The 16,692-nt window shown below is 36.1% G+C and overlaps 1 protein-coding gene across 1 annotated transcript; it reads left to right on the top strand.

Moving 5' to 3' along the window:
• Positions 1-513: 513 nt before the first annotated feature.
• On the top strand, positions 514-9,467 carry LOC127840634 (G surface protein, allelic form 156-like). The gene is made up of 9 exons (XM_052369045.1): positions 514-520; positions 1,762-1,914; positions 4,056-4,229; positions 4,973-5,101; positions 5,722-5,853; positions 8,029-8,151; positions 8,403-8,528; positions 8,976-9,104; positions 9,454-9,467. Exons 1-9 carry the CDS (start codon positions 514-516, stop codon positions 9,465-9,467), a joined length of 987 nt encoding a protein of 328 aa, XP_052225005.1.
• The last annotated feature ends 7,225 nt before the right edge of the window (positions 9,468-16,692 follow it).

The following is a 16,692-nucleotide window of genomic DNA, read 5'->3' as shown; positions in this document are numbered from 1 at the left end:
CATTCTATTCGAAAGTTCATGCTCTTTTAATGCAGATATACTTTTTAAAGGTTTTTACTATTGTTGATAATAATGTCAGTAATTCGGTTATTTCATGCCCCTGTAGTTGTCTTCCAATAAAGGAAACTTAAAAAAATCGTGTAAAACATTCGTTGTTTACACGTCGTCGTCGTGGAAACGCTGCATTGTATACACATTGTCAGAATCTTTCGTGGAAACCATGCGTTGTTTATAAATTGTCAGAATCTTTCATGGAAACCCTGCGTTGTTTATACATTGTCAGAATCGTTCATGGAAACCATGCGTTATTAATACATAGTCAGAATGCATTGTCAGAATCTTTCGTGGAAACCATGCGTTGTTTATACATTGTCAGAATCTTTCATGGAAACCATTAATTGTATACACAATTTCAGAATCTTTCGTGGAAACCTTGGATATTATACATATGTTCAGAATCCGTCGTGAAAACCACGGATTGTATACTAATTTTTGAAATCTAACGTGAAAACCATGGATTGTAAACGCATTATCATAATCTTTCGTGAAAACCATGGATTGTATACTAATTTTCGGAATCTTTCTTGGAAACCATGCATGGTATACGAATTTTCAGAATCTTTCGTGGAAAATATAAATTGTATTCACATTTAAGGAATCTTTCGTGGGAACCATGGACTGTATACACATTTTCAGAATCTGTCCTGGAAACCATGGATTGTATACACATTTTCTAAATCTTTCGTGGAAACCACGAATTGAATACACATTGTCGGAATCTTTCGTTAGAATCATACGTTGTAAACATGTCAGAAACGCACACCGTTCGCTTCACTACGCTATAAATCTTTGTTAATAAAATGTAGTGATATGCATATCGTGCAATAGTGCTCAAACGGGTACCCGAAAAAACCCGAGTCCGCGGGGCAAAAAAAAAAACTAGTACCCGCGGATCCGGGTCAAAGTTTCTGCGAACGATACCTGTTCGGGTCGCAAGCTACGGCATACAAGATTAAATGTTGAACGTTAAGTCAAATCATCTCTTTTAAACAAGTGAAGTAGAATTATACCCTTGATCAGTTTAAACAGTGCTGTTATTACAAATAGTCATACATTAATAGAAGTGACGCACCAAAAGCACAAATGCCGAGTTTAATTTGTTAGTCATATCCCATAAAAGCGACTTTAAAAAACGAAACTTGTATTATAAAATATATCGACTTCAATGTAGAAAATGCAGTTAGAGCTCACAGTGAAAGTTATTTTGGCTTCTCTCATCAAAGTAAGACAAGCTTTATTTTTGCTTGACATGTTGTTTTTCCTGTACATGCACTTTTGAACGCTATTCCAAGTAATATTTACGTTTGCTGATTAAGTTCAACAACGTAGTAAGTAGAATAAACAGTTTTATGCAGTTCAGTATTTCATTCATATTTAAATAAATCAAAACAATAACAAGTATTAATGTTTTAAACAATATACTTGACAAACAGTTGAATATTTAATAACGCTAATACATGCAATGACAATTAATGTAGTTTTATTTTAATTAACTTATGTATTATCTGACCCGACCCGACCCGAATTTTCTCGGGTATTTTAATTTTGACCCGCCGACCCGACCCGACGAATATTTTTGACCCGCGTGAGCCTCGCATTTTATCAATTATGCATTTGTCCACACTTTAGGTAACATATGAAGTGATGTACTGTGCAATTCAACATGATTGCGTAAATATAGTTGTGATATTTGTTTTCCAGCCGGATCCACGGCCGCTCTAGGGGAAGCGTGTTCGAGCAAGTCCAACTGCACGGATCCGGTGGCGGAGTGCAGCGGTAACCCCAGCGTATGTGCATGCCCGACCACGCACTACGACAGCAACGGACAGTCGGGCGCAGGCGTCTGTCTTCAAAGTATAATACCTTTATACATGTATTCTTTCAAAGCATTCCAAAATCGCATCGCCACAATGTATAATTGACCTTTTAATTTATTGTATTAATTAATTGTAATTATTTGTTTATTTTTGGCGGGGGGGGGGCCTTGTAGCGAAATGCATTTCTTTAGAAAAAGAATGTTAAACTGGAATTTGTATAATGTTTGGCAAGGCCTGGTTTGTTTTTATTCTGTTTTGGATGAAAAAAATCATTATTTATATCCATGTTGTGTCTTTGTGTGACATATAATCAATGTACGTCTAAGCGGTAGCAGGTTTTTATATAGCTGTTGTGGGCGAAATGTGTGTTAAGTCGATTCCTGACTTCCCAGTCGGACCCATTGAGTTGTGTTATTGACATGTTTCCTTGTATAAATTGCTTTTAAAAATGAGAGCATTATAGGTGAAGAAATCACAATTATACCAAATGTATTAGTCCTCCGTATTACCCGCTTGCTACCCAATTATGGTGACACTGTTAAATAATTTTGATGAAATAACCCATTAGATTTCGTAAGATGATTTTATTTTGGATACTGGTATTTTGTAACTATATACATGCTTGAATGCGCTTTTGCACACATGAATAGCGCGTGACTCATAATTTAAATGATATACGTAATAAATATATGTATTCTTGCAAGTCACGTTTTCAATCAGAGTTTAAAAGGACATGTTAACATATTTTTTTAATAAAAAATGTCATTAAATATACTTACTGGCAAATCTTTGATGTTTTAATAGGTTTAATTAATTATTATAGCAAGAGGCTAAACGTTAAATAAAAACATTGACTCTGCCGTTCCCAGGATTCCAACTGAGACATCTGGAAGCAAAAACTAAAGCGTTACCACCGCGCCACGCGCAGGTGTTGGGCGCGTGGTCAATTCACTGAAACACTATCAATATGTCATAAAAAACATGTTTCATCACTTTGAAAAAAAGTCTGATATAATATATATAATACAAAAAATAATTCTCATATAATATATATATTATATCAGAATCTGTTTTGTCAAAGTGATGGAAAATGTTGTTTTATGATAGTGTTTCAGTGAATTGGCCACGCGCCTAACACCTGTTGTTATTGCTGATTTTTTTCCAAATTATCAAGTTTTGCCGACGCTTTATTATTATACTGATTTTGAATGATTATCATCCAGTAATGAACCAATATTGTTGATACGTTTCTAAGTCAGGAATATTAGTATGCGTGTTATAACATGAGTTGTACATTCCTTTTCGAATGTATTTTGAAAATCGTTATTTTATCAAACTGTGAACAAGTCCCATAAATTACCTTAAACTATGGTAGATGTCATTAAGGCACCGTACACAAAGATTGATGAGACATTTCTTAGCATTTAAGCAAGTACACGTATGTGAGCTTCGAGATTCAACAACGGTTAGAGTATAAAGAAAGACGTGTTTGTGAAAGAACGAAATGGCCGCGATTTAATTAGCAAAAACATCGTTTGTTATATGCACGATGTTGTCTTACTCGATTGTATTAACGACTATATGAGATGGTGGCAATCGTGAGTAATCTTAAAATGTAAACGATCATTTATTGATTTATAAGAATGGTTGATTCGAACAAAACGTTAAGCTAGGCCTCTAGAGTCAAGTTTAAGGTCACACATAGAGGTCAATTGTTACACATTTTCATTGAATATTCAATGTTTTGTTAAGAGCATAAACCAAGCAATTTGCTACCACCCATAAACACAATTTATTTTGCGGTGATATCAATGCAACGAATTTGCTTGTGCAATATGCACTAGTGATATCATAATAATTTATGTTCCGTTTCAGAGGTAGTGAATCAAATCTTTCTCCCAAACATGTTTGTTCCCCTAGTAGTTAATTGGATTAAATCCATGGACATGTAAATAAAAAACAAGTATTGAAATCTCACCATTGTCAAAAAAGAAATGCTTGGGACAAACTTGGAAAGTAATGCTTAAAATAACCATACCTTTTATGCACACATGATTTTGTTCTACTTCTTCGAAATGAAGTCTTTTTTACAGGCACAGGCAAGTAAAAAGTTTGGAAAAACTACACAACACCCAACGTTCCTTATTGTACAAAGAAATTCCTATTGTATTAACACAGGCAGTGTTGCCATTTTGAAGAAGGAAACGTATATTTCCATTGTAGAGAGGAGCTTTGGCAGCAAGTGCAATGTGCAAGCCCAATGTATCACCACATCCTCGGAGTGTCAACTAGAGAAGTGTGCTTGCGGGGCTGACAGATATCACACCACTGATACTGACGCATGCGTCACAAGTATGTGTCTTCTTTACATCAGCCTTGAACTACAATCCCTCCCATACCCACACATACAACATACTGACAAATTTTCCTAAGCCTATATGTTGGTTGTATTGCCCCTGTTGTGTGATAACTTATTTTTTAAATTTTATATGAGCCATGTCAGGAAAATATAATTTTAAAAAATCAACACATATGTTTCAAAATGAATTTCTTATAATATTGAAAATAATGTCATTTCCATTCGGTTCAGATGTCAATAAAGAAAGAAAAATTATGTTGGTTGCGTTTTAAATTCTTGTTTGCGCGCCGAAAGCTAATTGATCATTAGTTGGCAAAATACTTGTTAATTCAGGGGTAAGTGGCCCAAATTTCAGTTTATGCAACTGTGCTTAACAATAATCTCATCCAATCATTTTCCAAATCCTAAAATCCCAGATCGGCTCAGATATTCAAGGAGAAGTGTGAAGGTAAATTTAGGTTTGTGATAGAACTAAAATACTGTTGGAGGTGGCAATAATAATAAAAACACATAGGTCTTAAACAACAATACAACTGTTAAGTTTTTTTAATGGATATAATTTGTGAAAAACAATGCGACCGAACTAATTCTTAACACTGCAGAAATCAAAATACAAAGCATTTGGAGCAGTTTCCATTTATGGCTATGTTACATTTAGTGAAATACCAATACACATAAATATTTTGTGGTATTGTTTTCTGTAAATAAAAAATACAAAGTCCTCATACTGTTGCAGAGCTTGCTGACGGTGCAATCGGGTGTACAGATGCTGGGACCCAGTGCGCCACCCAGGGGTCTGTGTGTACTGAGAGGACATGTGCATGTGCCGAAGAGAATTTCAGCAAGGACGGTCGTTGTGTACCCAGTGCGTTAATAATGAAATTTGCTATGCAATTCATGTACAAAGTGACCTATCCAGGATTTGCCACGAAACGATATTAAACTTTTCTACGGCTTAAATTGAAATGTGATTTCCACTCGTCCATAATCACAATTGTAAAAAAAGCTGGCCCAATTTTTCTTCTTGATATTCCACTTGTACCAGAATATGAATTAATGTTGCATACTTTCTTAATTGGCTAGCACCGCCTAATTCTATACCATATTGTAGGATATAAATGAAGACACAAAGAATATATTCTCACTATATTATATAAGTCACATTTGTGTCTACCGGGTAATGCTTTCAATTTAAATACTACTATTTAAAGCAAAGGTTGCCCATTAAAGTTTAGTTGCTATTTTTAGCAAAGATGCAATTAAGATAAATACTTACAACTTACTTATAGGTTCATGCAATCAAAATAAATGCCCTCCCATATTTAGCCTTGTGTTAAATAACTATTTTTTTTTAAGATAAAGAACTGTTTAGCGTAAACAACTGCTTGGCTGTCATCCCTAAATAATCATATAGAATCTGTTAAAAACTATTATATAGTAATTAATACTAAAGATAATTCTAATAGAATCTCTATTCGTTTTCAGAAATTGCTTATGACAGCACTGGTTGCTTGAATGACAACCACTGTTTGACATCTGGAGCCGTTTGCTCAGGAAGCAAATGCCTCTGTGTGAACGCTAAATACCACCAAGTGGCTAGTGATGCATGCTTGGAAAGTTTGTATTTATTGCATTTAATATTACTGGTTTGCCATTAAAAAATTAACATTGTTGGCAGCAAATGTAAAATTAACAATTTGTTCAAGTCTCTTTTTATGCCCCCGGTAGGGTGGCATATAGCAGTTGAACTCTCTGTCAGTATGTCAGTATGTCAGTATGTCAGTCTGTCAGTCCGTCTGAAAACTTTAATGGTCATAGCTTTTTCAATATTGAAGATAGCAACTTGATAATTGGCATGCATGTGCATCTCATGGAGCTGCACATTTTGAGTGGTGAAAGGTGAAGGTCAAGGGCATCCTTCAAGGTCAACTGTCTAATATATGGCGTCTGTCCGTCCGTCCGAAAACTTTAACATTGGCAATAACTTTTTCAATATTGAAGATAGCAACTTGATATTTGGCATGCATGTGTATCTCATGGAGCTGCATATTTTGAGTGGTGAAAGATGAAGGTCAAGGTCATCCTTCAAGGTCAAATGTCAAATATATGGTGTCTGTCCGTTTGTCCGAAAACTTTAAAATTGGCCATAACTTTTTCAATATTGAAGATAGCAACTTGATATTTGGCATGCACGTGTATCTCATGGAGTTGCACATTTTGAAAGGTGAAATGTCAAGGTTAAGGTCATCCTTCAAGGTCCAAGGTCAAATATATGGCATCCGTTTGTCCGAAAACTAGCATTCGCCATAACTTTTTTATGCCCCCGAAGGGTGGCATATAGTTTTTTAACTGTCCATCAGTCCGTCTGTCAGTCTGTTCGTCAGTCAGTCTGTCTGTCCGTCCGTCCGAAAACTTTAACATTGCCCATAATTTTTGCAATATTGAAGATAGCAACTTGATATTTGGCATGCACGTGTATCTCATGGAGCTGCACATTTTGAGAGGTGAAAGGTTAAGGTCAATTTCATCCTTAAAGGTCAAGGTCAAAGGTCAAATATTGCAAGATTGAAAATAGCAACTCAATATTTGGCATTCATGCATATCTCATGGACCTTCACATTTTGAGTGGTGAAGGGTCAAGGTCATCCTTCAAGGACAAGGTCAAAGGTCAAATTTTGCAATATTGAAGATCGCAACTCGGTATTTGGCATGCATGCGTATCTCATGGAGCTGCATATTTTGAGTGGTGAAATGTCAAAGTCAAGGTTATCCTTCAAGGTCAATGGTCAAATTTTTTCAATATTGAAGATAGCAATTTGATATTTGGCATGCATGTGTATCTCATGGACCTGCACATTTTGAGTGGTGAAAGGTCAAGGTCAAATTTTGCAATATTGAAGATAGCAACTCGATATTTGGCACGCATGTGTATCTCATGGAGCTGCACATTTTGAGTGGTTAAAGGTCAAGGTCATCCTTGAGGGTCAAAGGTCATATATATGGCTTCAAAGCGGCACAGTAGGGGGCATTGTGTTTCACGAACACAGCTCTTGTTTACTGTTAAATTGGCGCGTTCATTTTGCCGTATCAGCAGCAATAAGGGAGTGAATAAAATACTAAAAACATATTTGTATACCATTTTCCAAACGTTTTTTTTGTTGCCATGTATTAAGTAACCAACGGTGTCTTGATTATCTCTGTTTTGATACCTTTTTTAAATGTTTTTTTTTGCGTTTTAAAAATCATTAAACAAAGAAACCTTGGTTAGTAGCCGGAGGTGTTCATGTTTTCCTCGAGGATCTTGCGCAATAACAAGCTATAGAAACAGCAGGTATATGCTCAACGGCTTGTTTTAGGTTTGTTAAATCACAAAAAAACCCTCAAAGGATGTGTTTGCTAAAATTCCACGCTTGTGTTCGAAATGCAAAAAAAAAAGAAAAAAAAGAAGCTTGTGGGTCCATTGTACATGTTTCATGATCCGTTATGAAACGAGTTTCGATATTCGGCCTTGGACTCTGTTTTTTCAAGCACTTATTTTTTCCTGAATTCCGAACTTTTTTTTAACCTAATGCAAATTTCTCAACGTTCTCCTAACACAAAATTTAATCCCAAATCATTATTAAGGATCACACTCTCCGTGAAGATAATATGACATTGTACTTGAAGAAGTTTACTATTTGCACTAATTAAACACAATAAATGAAATCTATTGAACAAAATGGTACATTTAAAATGTTTTTGATAATTGTTATGTATTTAAACATGTTAACATAAATCTGTTCATATTTTCAGAAAAGCAGATTGGGTTTGTGTGTGTGTCAAAGTCTGAATGTGCCACCACTGGGGCAGATTGTCTGGAAGGCAAATGTGCATGTCCAGTTGCCATGTATCTCATGGCTACAGAATGCAAAACAAGTAAGATTTTTTAATGATAAATATATATACATGTGTACATTATATTAATTGTATGCTGGTTATTCTATTTAGTTTTCAACACAACTGTTTTCCAACTAAACCTACCAAAGACATACAAAAAGATAAACATGGCATACACACTTTAGTTGTTGTTTTGTTCACATTATGTCAGTTTTAGTTTTACTATGGTGCATTGTCACATAAAACAATAACTAATATCCCCTTTAAATTGCATGCTATGTTCCTTGCAGAGGTTACCAACGGAGAGATATGCACGTTAAATGAGGCCTGCGCAACGACTGGAGCAAAATGTGTGAACGGGTCATGCCACTGTGACGCGAACACAGAGTTCATACAAGGGAATGCTTGTACAGCAAGTACGCTAGCATGATCATGATCTTTACCATTTTCCTCTTAGAAACAAAGTGAAAATAGCTATATGTAGCTAGAATTAAACCAGAACAGCCTGCGAATAACTCGCAGTCTGTTCAGGTTTTATGCTGCTCATCAGAATCTAAAGGTTGGACATGGAGCTTTTAAAACCTCAATATAGAAAAACCTTCTTTAATTTGATTTTCTAGGAGACTACTAAGGAATCAAAGTCAAATATCATTGGTTAAAAAGTTAACTCATGTCTTTGATATACTTTTACTTTCTTTTCTATTAGTTAAAAGAAATTTCTGAAATTACACAATGTAAATTAAAATTTAACATGTATGTGAATTTTGATAAAAATCTAAATTTCTAAAAACCGTACTTCTTCGATTATAAAAACGCATTGGCTATAAGACGTTGCATACACATGTTACAACATGTGCTTTCAGAGAAATCCTTCAACAGTTCATGTACCACTGACAAAGAGTGCCAGACGACCAGTTCAAAGTGCCTCAACCAGAAATGTACATGTGAGGCTGCCAGTTTCCATGACGTCCAGGCAGACAAATGTCTACTAAGTAAGCGGTTACTTTCCTTTGTGTCGTTAACTGTTAAAATAATGATGTGATCTTTGACTCGTTATGGTGTAGATTAATCGGAAATCACCCGATTTGTTTCTTGGCGCTTTGAAATCTGAAAATGGAGACATTTCCTTTTTTTAAAGGACATCTGTGATAAAGATAAATTTGAATTTAGAATTTTAATTTTTAGAACTCTTGGTTGCAAATTATAAATATTAGCAGCCAATGATTATTTTTGCTTTTGGCAATCCAAAAGTATATTTTCTGTTGATAAGTTTAATACAAATAATTGTGCTATGTTTAGTGAATATAATTGCTGTATAACCTGTGTCTCTTGTGTACGCAGAACTTGCATATTAATATTTTATTGTAAACAAGAAATATCTTTTAAAAAGATATACGGCGTTGATTGTGGTCGATGTTTATGAACGATCAAAAGTTATCTCTATGAGATAAAAAGTAGCGGATGCCTTTTTTTCTGCGCAGTTCTTAGCTACATCATAAGCAAATCAATTACGGGGTGTTGCGCCAGATTTCGTGGCTTATTTTGCTTTATGTGATATTATTACTCAGATATCTATATTTACAGAATAGAAAAACACAAGAAACATGAAAATAAACGATTGCATATAGGTCAGCCGGCAATACTCGAATCTTATTTAATTGCATAATTATAGTATAGTGAATTATTGTGCTCATGCTTAATAAACTGGTCTAAATGGATAAATATTTATAATTATTTTTATCAAAATTGGTCCTTATCATGCAAATGTTAAAACCATATTTAAAATCGATGATTGACATACCACAATAATATCGCCGAATATCTTTATTTAGTATCTTTCTGATCAAAACAGACTTCAAGTGCACAAAGTTTACGAGACGGCGTTTATATAAAGATTTCTGCAACTGACCGCAAACTGACCTTGATACCTTGCGGATTGGAATGCAATGCATTACAGTCAGTACGTTATTGTTAGTAAGACCGGTGTAACACAATGATCGCAACCCCTTCTGCGAACTCCGGTGATGAACTGTATATAAACTCTGACTTTCACAAATGGCCGGGAGTTGACCCGAAACCTCGCGGTTTTAAATGCAATGCAAGTAAGTACTAAATATGACAACATAGCTACTAGTATAAACGCTTTTGCGCTGGTAATTCTCTGAAAATAAAAGGTGAACGCACAAACTGTATTTATGTCGAAAATTGATTGTAAAACTGTTCTATCTATTGAGCCTTTTCATTAGAGATAAAATTGTTTCATGCAGTAAAACAGTGTTACAAAGACGCGGATATGTTTCCAATGTTATGGTGTTATACTCAAATCAGCCAATGGAATAAATGAAGTGTATTCATTCGTACCTAGCCGCGGGAAATTTTATTTGAGTATTATTGGACACTTACAAAGGTCAAGTCAGGGTGAAAAGCTGGCTTATTCAGCTAACGCCGAAAAAAATAATTAATAACAGTCATTAACCTGCTTAATACTACCAATTTGGTGTTGTTTTTAAGTAGTCTTAAGTAGCCCAAGGCATTACCTATGTACAGATCATCACAGAGTCAGAGCATGCATTACGTGTTTGTTAATAGTTTTGTTAATATTTAAACCAGATTTGTAACATTTTTGCATCTATATCGTTCATCTATTATAAAAGCCAACACTATGTGCTAAATTATAATATTTGCAGAAAAATACAGTTCAAAAGTTGCATACTTTACCCTGAATATTAACAGAATATTAAGTTGGAAATTTAGCTACAGCTTTATGTCAATGCAAATTCCATTTATAGAATTCAACGCAGCAAATAATATTTATTTACAGATTTGTCAATATTAAAATAGCGTTTGTTGTAGATCTGTCTTTGTGGCCATTTCTATGGACAGTATTTAACCACAAAACTTGTATCATACACCTCTTGTTATGCGCGCCTTATATTGGTAAAACCATAAAACTTGTAGTTAAATCTTGCTTTTTATTCGCACTTTACAGTATGGTGAAAAAACTACAAAACTTGTAAAATGCTCTGTTTTTTATACGCCCGTATAAAATACGGGACGTATTATGTGAAACCCCTTGGCGGGCGGGCGGGCGGCGGGCGGGCGGCGGGCGGCGGGCGGAAGGCATCACTTTGTCCGGACTCTAATTCAAATTGTATTCATCCGATCTTCACCAAACTTGGTCAGCAGTTGCATCTAGTTGATATCTAGGCCAAGTTCGAATATGGGTCATGCCGGGTCAAAAACTAGGTCATAGGGTCAATAAGTGCATTTTCAAAGGGGCCACTTTTTCCGGACTCTATTTCAAATTGTATTCATCCGATCTTCACCAAACTTGGTCAGCAGTTGCATCTAGTTGATATATAGGCCAAGTTCGAATATGGGTCATGCCGGGTCAAAAACTAGGTCATAGGGTCAATTAGTGCATTTTCAACGGCGCCACTTTGTTCGGACTCTAATTCAAATTGTATTCATCCGATCTTCACCAAACTTGGTCAGTAGTTGCATCTAGTTGATATCTAGGTCAAGTCCGAATATGGGTCATGCTGGGTCAAAAACTAGGTCAAAGGGTCAATTAGTGCATTTTACTTTGTCCGGACTCTAATTCAAATTGTATAAATCTTATCTTCACCAAACTTGGTCAGTAGTTGCATCTAGTTGATATCTAGGCCAAGTTCGAATATGGGTCATGCCAGGTAAAAAACTAGGTCATAGGGTCAATTAGTCCATTTTCAACAGCGCCACTTTGTCCGGACTCTTATTCAAATTGTATTCATCCGATCTTTACCAAACTTGGTCAGTATTTGCATCTAGTTGATATCTAGGTCAAGTTCGAATATGGGTCATGTCGGGTCAAGAACTAGGTCATAGGGTCAATTAGTGCATTTTCAACGGCGCCACTTTGTCCGGACTCTAATTCAAATTGTATTCATCTGAAACTTTTAAACAACTTTTTATCCTGCGTCAAAGTGGTATGGGGGTATATTGCTTATTTCCAAAACAAATACATCAATCATCAGTGTATCATCTCCAATGGCACACGAATCGGGCGTATATTGCTCCGTCATGCGGCGCTCTTGTTTCGGGACTAATGCTGGTAAAAAACACAATGCTGGTGTAATACCCAACTTTTTATGCACACCTTACACTGGCAAAACCCGATTGCTTGAATAAAATCCTGCTTTTATCAGGATCTGCACTGGTTAATCCACCATACTCAAGTAATACCAGACTTTTAATGTAGGACTTAGACCAGGATGACCACTATGCTAATGTAACACCATGCTTTTATGGGCCACCTTTACCAGTAAAACCACTATGCTCATGATTTCTATGAGTGACTCATGCCAGTAATACCACAATTCTCATGCAGTACCATGCTTTTATGCAGAACCTATACTGCTAAAACCCAAAATCCTGTATAAAACAATTCTATTTTTGTGTGACTTATGTTAGTAAAAACCGCAATGCTGGTTGAATATATACTACTTTTTATCGACAACTAACACTAGCAAAACCACATAGCGTTTTTACATATCAACCCTGCTTTAATACACCAGTAACAACAACGCTTATTGCAAACCCTGCTTTTTTCTGTCAACAGAATATGCCAACAATGTTGTGTGCACGAGCTCAAACCAATGTCTCAACATTGGAGCTGTGTGCAAAATGAACGGTTCCAACGTGATGGTCTGTAGGTGCCTGGATACAGACTATCTGGCAGGAACGGCCTGCATAGCTAGTAAGTTATCACTTCACAGAGATGGTTTAAACTTAACTTACTGTTTGTATAGTATTGTTTGTTACTTTGGAACAAAATGTTAAAAAAAGAAGTGATGCGTATTTTTTAACCAGGTTTTCTGAAGGAAAAAACTGGTTATTAGATTGGCGAATGCGGGCGGGCTGGCTGGCTGGCTGGCTGGCTGGCTGGCTGGCTGGCGGGCTGGCGGGCTGGCGGGCGGGCGGAACAAGCTTGTCCAGGCCATAACTATGTCGTTCATTGTCAGATTTTAAAATCATTTGGCACATTTGTTCACCATCATTGGACGGTGTGTCGCGCGAAATGATTACGTCGATATCTCCAAGGTCAAGGTCACACTTTGAGTTAAAAGGTCAAAAATGGCCATAAATGAGCTTGTCCTGGCCATAACTATGTCATTCATTGTGAGATTTTAAAATCATTTGGCACATTTGTTCACCATAATGGGACGGTGTGTCGCACGAAAGAATCACGTCAATATCTCCAATGTCAAGGTCGCCACGACTAAAAATAGATTTTTTTAAAAAACAAACTTACAAAGGGGGTTAATTTTGTTTGTTCATTTCAAAAGTTCAGTTTGAGTTTTTTCCCTTTATCAGATTTTTTTTTCACAATGAAAACCTGGTTTTGTGACAATTTTGTCCCTTGTTTATACATTATTTTTGGTTCTAGCATTAGTTTATGTTAAACATTATATTATGAATTAAGGAACAGTTTGTACGTTTTGATCTCTCAAAAGGTACAGTTGAAAATGATGAAGTGCATATTTCCTTGTCACCTTGTAAATTCATGGCACAGTATTCCAAAATAATGACTTTTAATCGTTTAAGCATTTGTGATAACAGGGAAAAACCTAAATGTGGCCTGTGACTCGAGCCTCTTAGCATCCCAGTGTTTGTACGTGGATGCTGTATGCAGTGGAACTCCAACTGTGTGTGCTTGTCCTGTCAACAAGTATGCAGACACCACGCAGAGTCAGTGCCTATCAAGTAAGAGTTTAACTTGGTGGCCCTCCGGTATGAACATAGTTGTGTAAAACTGGGTTTAATGCATGTGCAGAAATTTTCATCCCAGATTATCTTGTGCAGTGTGTGGGTTAATGCATGTGCAGACATTGTCATCCCAGATTATCTTGTGCAGTGTGTGGGTTCATGCATGTGCAGACATTGTCATCCCAGATTATCTTGTGCAGTGTGTGGGTAAATGCATGTGCAGACATTGTCATCCCAGATTCTCCTGTGCAGTGTGTGGGTTCATGCATGTGTAGTGTGCACAGGCTAATCATGAATGGCACTCTCCGCTTTTATTGTGTGTTTTTTTGTTTAAAGAAAGTCTCTTTTAAGGGAACTTCCTCTTAAGGTGGGATGACACTTATATGCACTTGCGTTAAACCCTCTTTTCCCAGAATGAGACTCATATGAAAAGGCTTTGTGAGAAAATGGATATCATGCCATATGAAGCCAGTGTAGCTCAGGTAAGGGGCTATCCTGTCTGTTATAAAGAACCACAAGGTTTTGGCGGTCTGATCAGCGGACATTATTACACTGTTCAGATATGTCTTACATAGCATGACAAAGCTGGGATTTTATCAATGGCAATGATGTATTCTTGTTAACTTGTTTGTATGGAAATCTTTTAATTAACATCTTTTAATATATTTAAATAAGCCATGTATGTATAATGATACTTCATATATAGATTTATTATCCCTATCAAGAGTTCCCTTGATATTGCAAATGGATTTGGTGTATTCAAGTTGAAGGTCAATCCAGACCTCTCTTGGTTTTACTTGTTGATTTGATGTGTTGAATGTCAAGGTCTCTGTTACTGAGAATAACAATAATGCCACTCAATAACTCAATAAAATTTACTCATGTATTGTAATGAAACATCACAATCAAGTAAACTTCCTCTGAAATGCAGAGCTACAGAACGGCGCTGCATGTACTGGTGCTTACCAGTGTTCAGTGACTGATGCCAGTTGCGCGTCCGAGACCCAGGGAGCCGGCAAGGTTTGCACGTGTACCAGCACACAGTTCCTGGACACCACCGCAAATAGATGCGCTGAAAGTATGGGTTTTGGGTATTTATGATGAGCCCGACCTTTTTTCTATCTTTGTGAATTGGCCTTTGGCTACTAAATTTGTGGAGCGAAAAGTGTTGCTAATTTTAAAAAATTTGATAAACTGAGTAACAAACTTTTCGAAGTTGTGAACAAAAAGTTTCAATCACTTAAAATATGTGAACATGAAAGGGTAAACTTCTAAACAAAATTGGGAAAATTTGAGTTGCGAACTTCCCAAAATTGTGAAAAAATGGTCTTTCTCAAAGAAGGAGAAAAGCACTGAGAGCAAAAATGTAATCAGTTTGATATGTAGCATCTTTATTATTGTCAGTATATTTATACTTTGACCAAAACAGCATTACAATTCAAAGCTAAAATGGTCAACAAACAATGATAAAATATGAAAAGTAATGTGAAAAATGTAAATTTTATGGTTTTACAAAGTTGTGTACCATCTTCTATATGACAAGAAGTTACACATATATTGCTCAAACCATTGTATATTTTCACCTGCTTGTCCAAGATATTTAAATAACACCATATTAGTTTTGTTTTGCCTGTACACAATTGGGTACTTAGATGTTTAATACGGGTTTTATATTTGGAGAGTTTATTGACCTTGATGGTTTGTCTTTTCTGGAACTAAATGTGTAGCAATCCATTTGAAGACAATTCTTTAAGAAATCTTCTGTTTGCTTACTGACACTACCTGTGTAGCATACCAAATTGTTTTGAAAACGAAGTGGCCATTGTCGAATGTAAAACTAAGCAACTGTTTGATGTAGTTTTCATGCAGATTAGTTTTCGTGGTCATTGCAGAATATGACTATGATATGGTCAAGTCAGAATCTGACAAAGTCTTTACATTTCTGCAAACAAAGTTTGATGCCGTTTTGCTGTCCATAAAGAGCACTATTTCTCTCTCACCATGTAGTTTGCTATTTTATATCTACCAGAACTGTGCAGACTGCACAGGCTTATTTGGGACAACTCTTTACGCACATACATTAAGCCCATTATTTCAAGAATGCAACTCAATTGTATTCTTCCAGAGATCAGTGATGGTCCTTGTGAACAAGATAGCCAGTGCCTGTATAGAGATGCCATTTGCTCCTCCAAACTGTGTACATGTCTAGTCAGCAGTTTTGTGAACATCACAGCTAAAGCTTGCCAACATAGTAAGTACATAACCCTGTATGGCTCCGACATGCATTTTGACACGTTTGTAGTCCTTTAGAAATTGAAATAAAATTTAAGACCATTCTTACTAAATTCAAGTTGTAAAGTCTTCATTTACCAACCATCAGATACTAATTAGATCAGGAAACAGCATAAAACCTGAACAGACTGTGAGTAACTTACGGGCTGTTATTTTTTATGCCAGTTGCATATAGCTATTTGCTTTTGAGCCGTGAAGGTTTAAAGTTACAATGTTAATTAATGCAATTCTGTAATTACAGCACTATCACTCAGTAGAATCCTTCATATGAATGTGTCAATATCAGCTTCCTTTGTTTTGCAACTACACAAATGCAAACAGGTATAATAATGTACTTGATGAACAATTAAGCCCCCGGTAAATTATTTGCAATGTAACTCGTGTAAAGTACATAAACAGAAAATTGATGATGGTGTGTGCCATTTATATGAGCAATGCTCTGTGGAACTGGGGTTTAATGCATGTGCATAAAGTGTCATCCCAGATTAGCCTGTGCAGTTGGCACAGGCTAATCAAGAACGACACTTTGCGCTTTTACGT

Source organism: Dreissena polymorpha, chromosome 8 (genome assembly GCF_020536995.1).
Source record: "Dreissena polymorpha isolate Duluth1 chromosome 8, UMN_Dpol_1.0, whole genome shotgun sequence".
NCBI lineage: Eukaryota > Metazoa > Mollusca > Bivalvia > Myida > Dreissenidae > Dreissena > Dreissena polymorpha.
This window is presented reverse-complemented; position numbering and strand designations above follow the sequence as displayed.